Source organism: Durio zibethinus, chromosome 3, assembly GCF_047325235.1.
Source record: "Durio zibethinus cultivar Kanyao isolate XHJ-2024 chromosome 3, ASM4732523v1, whole genome shotgun sequence".
Classification (NCBI taxonomy): domain Eukaryota; kingdom Viridiplantae; phylum Streptophyta; class Magnoliopsida; order Malvales; family Malvaceae; genus Durio; species Durio zibethinus.
In genome coordinates this window covers 34392940-34405969 of record NC_143164.1, presented here as the reverse complement: position 1 = coordinate 34405969, position 13030 = coordinate 34392940, and the positions used below count along the sequence as shown (strand labels likewise).

At 29.8% G+C, this 13030-nt stretch overlaps 1 protein-coding gene across 1 annotated transcript in view; it reads left to right on the top strand.

The window, feature by feature from the left end:
• The first annotated feature begins 5452 nt into the window (after nt 1-5452).
• LOC149519779 (phenylacetaldehyde synthase-like) overlaps nt 5453-13030 on the top strand; it is a 30245-nt gene continuing 22667 nt past the window's right edge. Inside the window, exon 1 of the mRNA XM_089757841.1 lies at nt 5453-5577. Coding sequence (XP_089613967.1) covers nt 5453-5577 — 125 coding nt within the window. The remainder of the gene's footprint in view (nt 5578-13030) is intronic.

Genomic DNA, 13030 nt, shown 5'->3' with positions numbered 1-13030 from the left:
GAATGGTGTCTAGGTAGGCGGGCATCATAGGGTCATAAGCGTGGCACGATGTTTCCTCAGGTCATGGTAAACCTGGGGACGGTTGGGGTCGACGGGCCTCTTATTGCGCCTTCGCATTAAGCCATGGGGTTACAGGGTAGAGTTCGCTATGCCTTTTGATTTTTCTTCCCTAAGCCAGAAGGATCATGAGATGATGTTTGTGTAGGAGGGACGCCATCGAGCCTGAGGGATGTGCGGGCTAGCAGGCAGGCACGTTGCTAGACCATTGTGGCCAATTGATAGAGGTGTGCTACAGTTGGGGCAGCACACCCAAGTCCCTCTTGCGGGACTAGCATGATGTTGAGTGTCAATTATACGTGTGGGCAGCCTACATTGAAGCTAAGGGCCTAAGCCCTAAAAAATGAGTCCCGTGGGATGAGATGAGCCTAGAGGCTCCGAGCTGGCTACTAACCAGCACAAGTGTTACGCTTGCGTAAACTTGATACGAGAGTTTGCGTATGATACGGACGGGCATGGTGTTAGGTTCTCACTATGTCAAGAAGTAATAATATCATGAGAACTGGGACTGCATGCCCCACTGGTATTCAAGGGTCGGTGCTCGAGACTTTAAGCCCTGTGGGCAGAGATGGGTGCTCGGGGCCACTTTGAGAATCGTGGGCTGATGAGTGACGGGGTTAGGTTCTTCCCTATAGAATTCAAAATGAGTAATCCTACGAGATTAAAGCCAAAGAAAAGGCTCTTGTGTATGCAGCTTGAAGGATTGAAATTAAGCTATCTAAGGAAAAATAGACTCACGGAAGGCTGACCTCAACTATGAATAGTCTTGGTGCCGCATGGACTCATGGTTTCAGAATAAGGAACGCATGGTTTCAGAATAAGGAACGCATGGTTTCAGAATAAGGAACGCATGGACCATGACATTGTGGTATCAAAGCCCAGGTTGGGCTCAGTGACGAGATTAACATGACCCCATGTGTAGGCCTAATGACATGAAATTGAAGTGGTACTAAGCTCAAAAGAGCTATCAAGATGCGAATACGGTCCGATGGCTATGAGGGCTCGAAAAGGAGCCAACGATACGTGCTGTGAGAAATTTTAACCTATGAAAAGGCTCTTGAGTAAACTCTTGGATGCCAAGCAAAAAGGCACTGGAGTCTAGCCTCACCTAGAAAAATGTGTTGGTATGTTTTGAGGCATGTGATGCCTTTACGGTGGAAGAAACCGTGGTGAGACCAAAATGCGAAAAGAGGCTTACACCATGAAATGGTGTTGTGTAAGGCCAGTGGGGTCGAGTAAATTTTGTCCTGAAGGATATGAGACATGCGTATCAAGATTAATTACTAATGTGTGCGCTTGTTATATGGTGCAGGTGCCCCGCGGCGGTGCAAGCTGAAGTATTCGGGTCTAAGCATGAAGCTATTACACAAAGGAGTATGAATTGGTTGAGGATTGAAGCCATGAGTTGTGATGGTCGGTGGGCCATGAGTTATGATGGTCGGTGGACCATGAGTTGCGTTGGTCAGTGGACCATGAGTTCTTGTGATCAAAGGAACACAAGAGTGTGTAAGTTAGTGAACCAAGTGGTGTCTAGGTGGGTGAGCATCATAGTGTCACGAGCATGGCACGATGTTTTCTCGGGTCATGGTAAACTCGGAGACGATTAGGGTCGACGGGCCTCTTATCGCACTTTCACATTGAGCCATGGGATTACGCGGTAGAGTTTGCTATACTCTTTGGTTTCCCTTCCCTAAGCCAAAAGGATCATGATATGGTGTTTGCGTAGGAGGGACGCCATCGAGCTTGAGGGATGTGCGGGCTAGCAGACAGGCATGTTGCTAGACCCTTGTAGCCAATCGGTAGAGGTGTGCTGCAGCTGGGGCAGCCCACCCAAGTTCTCCTTACGGGATTAGCATGATGTTGGGTGTCAATCATGCGTGCAGGCAGTCTACATTGAAGCTAATGGCCTAAGCCCTAAAAGTTGAGTCCCGTGGGATGAGATGAGCTTAGAGGCTCCGAGCTGGTTGCTGACCAGCATAAGTGTTGCGCTTGCATAAATTTGATATGAGAGTTTGCGTACGATATGGGCGGACATGGTGTTGGGTTCTCACCATGTCAAGAAATAATAATATCATGAGAACTGAAGCTGCGTGCCCCACAGGTATTCGAGGGTTGGTGCTTGAGACCTTAAGGCCTGTGGGCAGAGATGGGTGCTCGGGGCCACTTTGAGAATCGTAGGCTGATGAGTGACGGGAGTTAGGTTCCTCCCTATAGAGTTCGGAATGAGTAACCTTATGGGGTCAAAGCCAAAGAAAAGGCTCCTGTGTATGCGGCTTGAAGGATTGAAATTGAGTTATTCAAGAAAAAATGGACTCACGAAAGGTTGACCTCGACTATGAGTAGTCTTAGTGTCGTATGGACGCGTGGTTTCAGAATAAGGAACACACGGACTGTGACACTAGGCATGTGTTCTTAGTTTCAAGTGAGGTCCTCTCACTTTTCTCTAGGACTGCGATTTGGTTATCGGTGAAAATAGTGTTTAATCAAATTAATTTCGATCAAGTATTAAAAATAATTTTATAAAAGTTCAAAAATGGAATTAGTGTAAATATAATAAGACTCGGCTAAAAGTACGTAAAATAAATTATTTTATTTTATAAGATATTACAGTTTTTAATTTAATATTTTGATATTTCAATATTTTATTAGATGATTTTATTTAGTTTATTTTAAATATAAAAAATTAAAATTTTAAAATATATTTTATTTTGAATGTATTTTATTATTTGATTAAAAAATTAATCAAATCAATCAACTTAATTTTTGAAACTAAAAAAAAGGATTTAGTTAATAAGAATAAAATAAACTAGTTTAGTTAATTTAATTTTATATAATTTGATTTAAAATTAATCGAACATATAGATTGAACATTCGTGAATTTTTTCCCATAAAAGAGTAAGTTAAAATTTATTCTATAATTGAGGTAGTTTTAAATTTATTTCTTTTAATAATATATTTAAGTTGGGTCAATGTTATGTCATGTTTAATTTTTATTTATTTCAAATACATCCATTTTTATAAAAAAAAAAAGTACCTACATTATAGAACTAACCATGAAAATAATCTAACAGGATTTTTCATCTATTTGTTTAATTATTTTTTTGTTTTGTTTTTATTTTAAAATTAAACTTTTTGTTTTTTCATCTCCGTACTTAATAATTTAAGAAAATTTTTTTATTTATATGCTTAATTGTAGTTACCGCTTAAGAAAACAATTTTATTGAAAAACTTAAGACCACAAAGGGTTCGACTTTAAAGTTGATAGGATTAGGATTTTGGTATTGTTACTATTGTTAATTTGTCAAGATTAAAAACGAAGCTGATAATGGTAAGTTGTGTTGTGTTGGTGTCTAATAAAAAGTGGGTCATATTTGTTGTAATGATTTTAGGGATCGTTAGATAAAAATTTTAAACATATAAAAAATAGAAAAATTACCACCAATCATTTTTTTGTATCTTTTTAATAAAATTTTAAAATTAATTAAAACCTATTAAAAAGATAATTTTTGGTCCATAAAAATCAAAATCGGATTCAAGAGTATAGCTATGCGTAGAAAAAAATTAATACTCTCACAATATCCGTTTTAAAAAATGGTACCAATTAATCATATTTTATCTTTTAATTCTAACAAAAAGCTCTTAAGTTTGATATTTTCAAAATGATTTCTTTGATTTTTTGCAACTGAAACATCTTTTTGCTTTTTTTAATCATTTGTTTGAAAGATAAATATAAATCTTATATATTGAAAAATTTTTAAAAATATTCCAGTACTTTAACAATATCATCATGAGGAACTTTCTCACTTATAAATCTTTTGAGAATTATTATTCGAACCTTTTAAAAATTCTATCATCGATGGTTCATATTTATCTTTAAAACCAATAATTAATAAAATGCTGATAATTTAACCATGTTTAATATTTTATTTTTATAAAAATTTATTTCTTATCCTTTTGTTAATTAAAAGATTGTTAATTAAAAGATAAATGAAAAGCTTTATTAAAAATTATTTTAAATGTCTCAATACTTTGACGATGTTTTAGAAAAAATTCTCTCACCTAGAGATTTTTAAAGAATCACAGCTCAAACTTTTTAAAGATTTCATCCTCAGAGATTTTCATTCATTTTGGAATTAGTGTGTATGCGTAAGACATGATGCTCTTCAATCAATTTGTAATATTATTGTATTATTTAAAAAATAATTTTTAGTTAAGAAGAGTATACAAGAACTTTTATATTGAAAATTGTCCTAAATCAAATACTTGGACAATATTTAAGAAAATTTTTCTCATTTAGGAATTTTTTGAAAATCATTACTCGGACATCTCTAAAATCTCATTATCAGAAATTTAGGTTCATTTCAATCCCTTTTTCTTTTCCTAAAACAATTATTTTTTTAATTCCAAGTTATTATAATTTGTTTGTGAAAACTCTTTCTTTTTTTTTTTTTTAAACCATGTCCTCAATCATTCACAAATAATTTCATCTATTTAATACTAAAATCCATGAAAAATAAAGAGATAAATAACAAATAAACTAAAATAAAATTTACCACAAGTTGGACCAAAATCAAGTTAAAATAGTATGGTTTAAAAAGTTGGGCTACAACTTAGGCCAAGTTTGTGATGGGCTGAGATAGATGCAGATTGGTTGGGCTATTATGGATTGAACAAGGTTGGCTCTTAGGTTGAGTTGGATCACAGGCTAGGTCGAAAGCTTTTTTTTTTTTTACTATCTTCTTTCTTTTTTACTTTATAAAAACTAAAGCTTTTTTTTTTGTTCATTTATCCCTTCTTATAAAAAATAATTTTCTTTTGTCCCTATCAAATAGATCGGTTGCCTTAAAGTAACCCAGATTCTGGCTACTATTTCGCTATGTTGGTTGCCGTCGACCATCGCACTCTAGTGTCAGTTTAGTCCCAAATTTCTCCTTAGCTTCTCCTCAGGCCGTTCTTCTCAAATCTAACCTCTGTTTTGCTTGAAATCCAATTGAAATCCCTAGATCTGAAATCCAAGTTTGAGACTTTAAACCATTGACAACTTCTCCTCCATCGTCCAATCTTTTTGAAATTGGAATATGTTTTTACACTTCCTTAAATCTACCTTTTCATTACCATCAATTTGTAAAAACTTATGCCACTTGGACAACCCTTATTTATTGTTGACATCGGTGGTATTTTCAACCCAGAAAATAGCTTCTTTCTTTTATTTTTTTGACTTCCTTTTTTGTTATTGGGTTTCTTACAATTTGTGTGGACTATGATTTTATTTTTTTTTCATGTGATTTTTTTGTAGGTTTTTTTATGATTTTCGATTAGTAGGTAGAATGTGTTTCGGATATCTTTGTTTTTTTTTTTAATGAAAGTGTATAGATAATGTTAATGGTGGCAATGGATGTCGGCTCGTGGAAAGCAGAGGCAAGGTTGGTTTATGAAGAATGTGGGGACTATTCTCGGTGGTGGTTTAGCTTTGGTTGATGGAGGGAGAAAGCTGTTTGGTGGTAGGAGTTTGTTCTTAGTGTTAGTATGGTTATGGATCTTTTTTTTTCTGTGATGATGGTTTTTTTCGATAGATTATAGCTGTTTGAAGGAATGCCAAATGGGGTTAATGGTTGTGGTCGATGGTGGAGGTTGGATCTTTTCATGTAAAGCTTTTTGAAGCTTAGGGTTGTCATAGTGGGTAATGGCAATGGTATTTTTTTTATGAAGAATTTTTCTATGTCTTGTTTCAGCTGAGAGCTATAGGAAGGATGAAGGTTTTTTTTTTTTTTTGTAAAAATTGCTCATATATATATTTTAACCATCTCCCCCTCCAGCACTTGACTTTCTGCTTGTTTTTATACTACCTGAAGATTCTTTCTCCTATTTCTTCCCTAAGTTTTTTTCTTTTATTTTTATCTTCCCTGCTTGTTACTAGCTTCGCCATCATTTGGCAAACCACTTTCTTTTATTTTTTTTTTTAAGACCATCAGCCCTTTTCTAACAAACTATCCCCTTCTTAAACTTCATGCATGCATTTACATGAAAAAGAAATGAGCCTTCTTATTTCTTTTTGCTGTTTATTTTTAGGCTCTTTTATGTTTAGGCCATGTTTTTTTTTTTTTTTTGTTTTAGGCTTTAAAATTTTTTTGGGCCTTTAAGTTCAAAGAATTAAATTCTATATTAATTTACACTAAATTGGGCCTTAACCAAAATAAAGTTGGATTGAATTTTATCCTATAAAAAAATGATCCAAAACAAATAATTAAAGATAAGCCCAAACAAGTTTCAATTACAACACTTAAATTAGCCCAAATTAAATTATTCGAATCAAGCATAAAAATCAAGCAAAACTGAATTGACTAAAAAAAAATTCAGTTTTTATAGCTGCCCTCTATGCATATTACTAAGAATAAGGAATAAGATAAAGATATAGATAACAATTTTGTCCAAAGCCAACTTGAAGATTTTTTTTCAAAAGTTATTTTTTATTTATTTTTGTTTTTTGTTCTTTTTTTGGGTTTTTTTTTGTTACTTTTTTTTTGCTTTTTTTAATTTTTTTTGTTTTGTTTGTTTCTATTTTTATTTTTTAAAAAAATAAATTTAAGAACTCCTTTAGGTAAAGGCTTAACAAGTTTTGAAAATAAATTTAAAAGCTTATTTAGGTAAAGATTTGACAACTTTGAAAAATTTAATGAAAACTTGAATATTACCACTGAAAAATGAGATGATTTTAGATGTTACCATCAAAGAGGACTCGGATATCACCACCAAGTGAATGCAAATATCTTTAGATATCACCATTAAATAAATACCAATAATTTTGGATATCACCATTGAAGAAAACTCGATATCATCACCGAAGAAAGATGCAAATTTAGATCTAGGTTCTCGGATATCATCATCAAGTGAATGCAAATTTAGGCATGAGTACTCGAATATCACCATAAGTGAATGCAAATATCTTTGGAGATCACCACCAAAGAGATCTCGGATATCACCATTGAGAAAAAATACATATGTTTTTATGCAAATGTAAGAATTCATGTCATGACAACTTTTTTTATGATGCTTGTTCTAACGTCTAGGTTGAGAGAACCTACCAATTAGATACAAAAATCATAGAGTCATCACCAATCTTTTTTACCTAGGTGTGATTGATCACATATATGAATCTATCCTTTTTAAGATTGTCCTAAATGTAAACTAAAGGTCCATAAAAAGAATAGGTTATACTCTACATAATCAAAACTAAGGTTCAAGAGCTAGTTACGTATAGGGAAAGTATTAACACTCATTTATGCCCAAAATTGATACTAAATTAATTATGTGTTATCTAAATTAAAACTTATCAAATATAGTTTTATCATTGCAAAAAAATCAATTCAAATCTTTTTATTTATTTACAAAATATGGTAATACAAAAAATTATATCAAGAATATTAAGCAATTATGCAATAAATATTAAGTCATACCATACAAATATATTATAAATCATATCAAATATCATGTAAAAATATCATGCCTAGATCATGCTAAAATATTCATGCAAGAATGTCATGCAAATAAATTAATTATCATGCAATAATAATAATCACATAAATATATCATACCATGCAATTATATTAATAATTATGTAATTAAATATATTCATGCAATTATACACACAATAAATATAGAAACATGCAATTAAATATTATTCAAATATAATATTAATCATGCAATGACATATAATATCATATCATGCAATAAATATAAAATCATGCAATAATAAATAAATAAATAACTATGCTAATAAATATATTAATAATCATACAATTACACAAATATATAAATTAATAATTATGCAATTAAATATATAATCATGTAATTAAGAATGTAAATCATGCAAAGAAACATGCACTTAAATATATAAATCATGCAAATAAATATATAATTAAATATATAATCATGCAATCACACAAATAAATAAATTAATAATCATGCAATTAGACATGTAATAAATATATAATCATGCAAATAAACATGCAATTAAATATATAATCATGCAAATAAAAATATATAAACCATGAAAAAAAATATACAATTAAATATATAATCATGCAAAGAGACATGTAATTAAACATATAATCATGCAAATAATAATATATAAATCATGCAATCATGTAAATAATAATATATAAACCATATAAAATATGCAATTAAATATATAATTATGCAAATAAATATGCAATTAAATATATAATTATGCAAATAAATATATTAATAATAATAATCATGCAATCAAATTAAATATAATCATATAAATAAATATATTAATAATCATGCAAATATATTAATAAATTACACATATAAATATATTAATCATGCAAACAAATATATTAGGCAAATAAATTATCAAGCAAATATATTCATGCAAAAATAAATATCATGCAATAAATATAAAAATAAGAGTAAACAATTAAATATTATAAAAGTTATGCAAAAATCACAAAAAAAAAAAAAAAATGAAAGCAAACAATACCTTAATGAGTTCTAACAATTTTTCATATTTCAAAAACTAATACTTTCTACTATAAATCTGAGCCTTTTTTTTTTTCCAAAAACTCCAACTAGATCATATTGCAAATTTTTTAGCTTGCTTGTTTTTTCTTTGTTGATTCAAAACTTTGTCCAAATTTTCTTTCTTTTCAATGATATCTATTTGATCTTGAAGTAAATTGCTGTGAGGCCCACCTTTTGATCTTAGATTCAAGGTCTTCATATAGGGATTAAATTATTTTCGATTTAAAAGAAATTAATTCACCCAAATCTAGGATTTCTCTTCGAATTTTTTTCTCTGTATAATCTTCCATTTTTCAATAGATTAAGTCCCAAGCTTTTTCAACATTATTCAACTATTAAAGTTAAAATCTGAGATAAAATCCAAGTTTTGAATTGAATCCAAGCTTTTACATGCAAAATCCCACATTTTTTCTTTTTTTTTTACCAATTGACTTTGACCTTTTTGACTAAAAAAAATTAAATAAAAAATTAAACTAAAAAAATTAAAATACAAATAAAATTCAGGGCTTAATCTTTGGGGCCAAAATTCACTTTTTCAATTAAGATCCAATTGCACAATCAAAATTAAATTTAAAGCACAACGAATTTCAAAAAGTCCTTGGACAAAATAAGGTGTCTACAATGCCAATGGAAATGCAAGTGATTTTTTTCTTAATGTAGATGCCAATGCTCTTTTCATATAGATGACTCTACGATGATGCAAATGAAAATTTTTTATGATATTAAGGTACCAAAGAAAATACATGACAAACTTTCCTTACTAGCAAATTTCTTTTTTATGGATACCCTAAAGATATAAATGCAAACTTGCAAATTTAATTCAATTTTTTCTTTTTATTATTTTTCAAAATTTTTTTTACAACAAGATTTATAACAAAGTTGAAGGTTTAAAACTGAGAGACTCTAGGTTCACAACAAAGTTGAAAGTTTAAAATTGAGAGACTTTAGATTCATAACAAAGTAAACAATTCAAAATTAAGGGACTTTGGATTCACAACAGAGGGAACGATTCATAGTTAGAGGGATTCTAGATTTACAACAGAGTAAACAATTCACAATTGAAAGACTCTGGATTCACAATAAAGTAAATGGTTCACAGTTGAAAGACTGTGAATTCATAATAGAGGGAATGATTCACAGTTTAAAGACTCTAGATTCACAACAGAATAAATGGTTCGTAAATTCCACAAATTCACAAGAGCAAAAGATTTGTAAATTTCAAAGATTCACAAGATAGGTTAAAGATTTGTAAATTTCAAATATTAACAAATAAGTAGCATTGATCCTTGTAACTGCCAAAATGCAAATATAAACCCTATTCCAAGATTCACAAAAATAAATGATCAATCATCAAGATATGGAATGCTAATAAGCTCTACTATGATGTAAATGCAAGTGTCCTTTGCCAAATGCAAATGTTCTTTTTAAGATGTACATGCAATAATGTAAATGCTTTTACAAGAATACAAATACAAATACTTATCCTATTAATGTAAATGTTTCTTGCAACTATATAATTCATTTCAAAAATGCCAACGCCTACACAAATGCAAAGACTTCATGATGTTTGTGCCCTAATATGTATGCAAACACCAAAAATACTCTCTTTCTTTTTTTTTTTTAAATTCTTTCTCAATTCTTTTTATTTTCCATTGCCATTCAATTAAATCTTCAACTTTTTTCCCAAAAAGATATCGACTTACCATTCTCTTATTTCTTCACCCATTTCATCTTGTTTCTTTACCAATTTGTACCAATCTCTTTTGATTTTTTTTTTCATTTTCAACATGCTTTCCTTTTTATTTTCAGTTTCAAACAAACATCTTGCAACATATAATATGCAACATATGTTTTGGACTCGATTGCAAAAACAAAAAAACGCAACATCATTCTTGAAAATACTTTTCTTTCCTTTTTAATAACATTAATTTTTCAGTACAAAACATTTTTCTTTCTTAAATCCAAACTAATCTAAAGGTTAGCAATTCATAATTTTCTTATTTTATACAAAACTATGTGACTAATTATTCAATAAATTTTCAAACTAGTTGACAAAATTGCCTTACATAATTAAATTTCTTAAAACAAATTTTCTAAATAAATTGACTTTTGGAAGTCTCCAAAAAATTGAAGTTTTTTATTAGAAATGATAGAGGTGAAAATTTTCTTTTCAAATGGATTGAATGGTTCAACATATGAAGGAAATAAAAAAGGTGTATACCTTTCATTGTATGCTCACAAATGAAATATAAATTTATCTAAAAGTTATAAATCTTTAGAAATCCAAACATGTTAAATACTTTCTTTATTATCAAATTGTGGCATTTTGATAGATGTTAGGGTTAGCTGTGATGATTTCAAAATTTTTGAAGGGTATTTAAAGATAGTGAAAGAAGGCTCAAATTTTTAAAATTAATCTATTTTTATACATATAGAGCTTTAGGACCTCAATATCTTTGGATCTTTCAAAAGGCCTAGGTTGCTTTTGGTTAGCATCTATCTTACTTAGTATCAAGAATGGCTTTGGTGCCTTCAAGGTTTGTTCTAGATTGTCTTTTTGTAAGGTTTTCACCTTAGAGCTACATTTATCCTCTTTTTATTATTATTATTATTATATCATGCACTTAAGAACTCAAGTTTATCCAAAATGAATTAATGATCTAAACGGGTGATTAAGTAATAAAAATAGACTAAAAGGTTCATAGTTTTATGATCATTTTTCAAAGAAAAACTCTTTAATTTTAAACATCCGTGCTTAATCCAATATGGACTTTTCTAAAGATGTAACATACGCCAAGGTTCAAGGTTTTCAAAAGAAGGGATAGATAGGCCCAAAATAAGTGCTTAAGGGTGATTTAAACCAAGAATCATTCTTCTATTTGAATGATTGGCATTGGGGTATTTGTTTTTTCACTTTTTTATGCTTTTCACTTAATAGTTCATTTCTTTTTTTTTTTTTTATTTTCATTATTTTCATTTTCTCTTTTCTTCTTTATTTCATTTTCCTTATTTTTTCATTTTTTTTACTTTATGTTTTCCTTTTCTTTAAGCAAATTCAAAACTTCAAAAACCTTTTAGTGGACATTTACCCCTGACATGCAAGGTTTTTTTTTAGATTTTACTATACTTAACCCTTAAATGCATCCTTTTTTGACCCATAATGTGAAGGGTGATTCTTGGTCAAGATTTATTTGAAAAATTTTTTATTAGGCTCAAAGAAGTAGAAAGGGAATAATTTTCATATTTGTGAAGGGATAATGAAAGATGACCATTGATCATCTCAAGCATAATTACCTAAATTGAAAAGCAATTCTCTTTAGGAAAAATGAATTCAAAGATAGTTTTTTTTTCAAATTTTTTTTTTTTTAGGCTTTCTACTTTTGTTTACTTTCTTTTTTACTTTTTTTCTTGGCCTTCTTGGTTTCTTCATAGATTTATTGAGATTTTTTTTTGGATTTATTTGAATGTTTCAAGTGTATGATGTCACAATAAAAAATTTTCTCTTTTTTTTCTTTTATTTTTGCTTTTTTTTTTTTTTGGCATGCTCCCACCACAATTTGAGAAATATGCCTCATTTTGATAAACCACCCATAATGAAGGTTAATGTGAAAAAGATGTCATATGGAATGAACTTGTTTAAGGTGTCATATTGTTCATGTAACTAAAAAAAAATGATCATAACTTCAGTTGTCTTAAAGATAATGAGGTTTTTTTTTTTGGTCAACATGCCCCTAGAAATTGGATAATGACCATTTTGGGGTAGAAAAATAGGAAGCTGGAATGTTTGTGGTCATTTTTAAGGATTTAGGTGGCTTTGATTTTGAAAATTTTTTGAAAGTATAATATAATCTTGACACATCAAATTACCGTATCTAATTTATTAAGAAAATGTCATTTTTGCCTAATCTTATAGGAATCCTAACTTTTTTATTTTTTCCTTTCTTTTTTTTTATTGTCTCATTGTTCATTGCTTAATAAAAGATTATCACCCTTTGATAACATTATCAAGCGAAAACAAGATTCATGAATTCAAGTTCATGTCTCCTAAAGGGTCATGGTTGATGAGTAACATCATTTGAGTGATTTGAAAAAGGTACGAGGGTATTTGGTGAGTTTACTTCTAATAACGATCGTCAATTTTTTCGAAACTCTTTTCACTTTTTAAAAGAAAACTTTTTTTTTCTCTATTCACTTTTTTCTCATTTTTTTTTCTTTTCAAGCCACTTTTCTTTTTATGATTTTGGGACGATGTTAGGACTTAATTATGAGGGACTTATTCAAATTCAATAAATCTCTTTTTTACTAATTTTTTCTTCTAAAAGAAAAAAAATCTTAAAAATCCAAAACTTAAAAGAAATTAAAAACCTCAAATGACAATATTCACATATTCATGAGATACTATGATGTATAGTATCTATTCATTCAATGC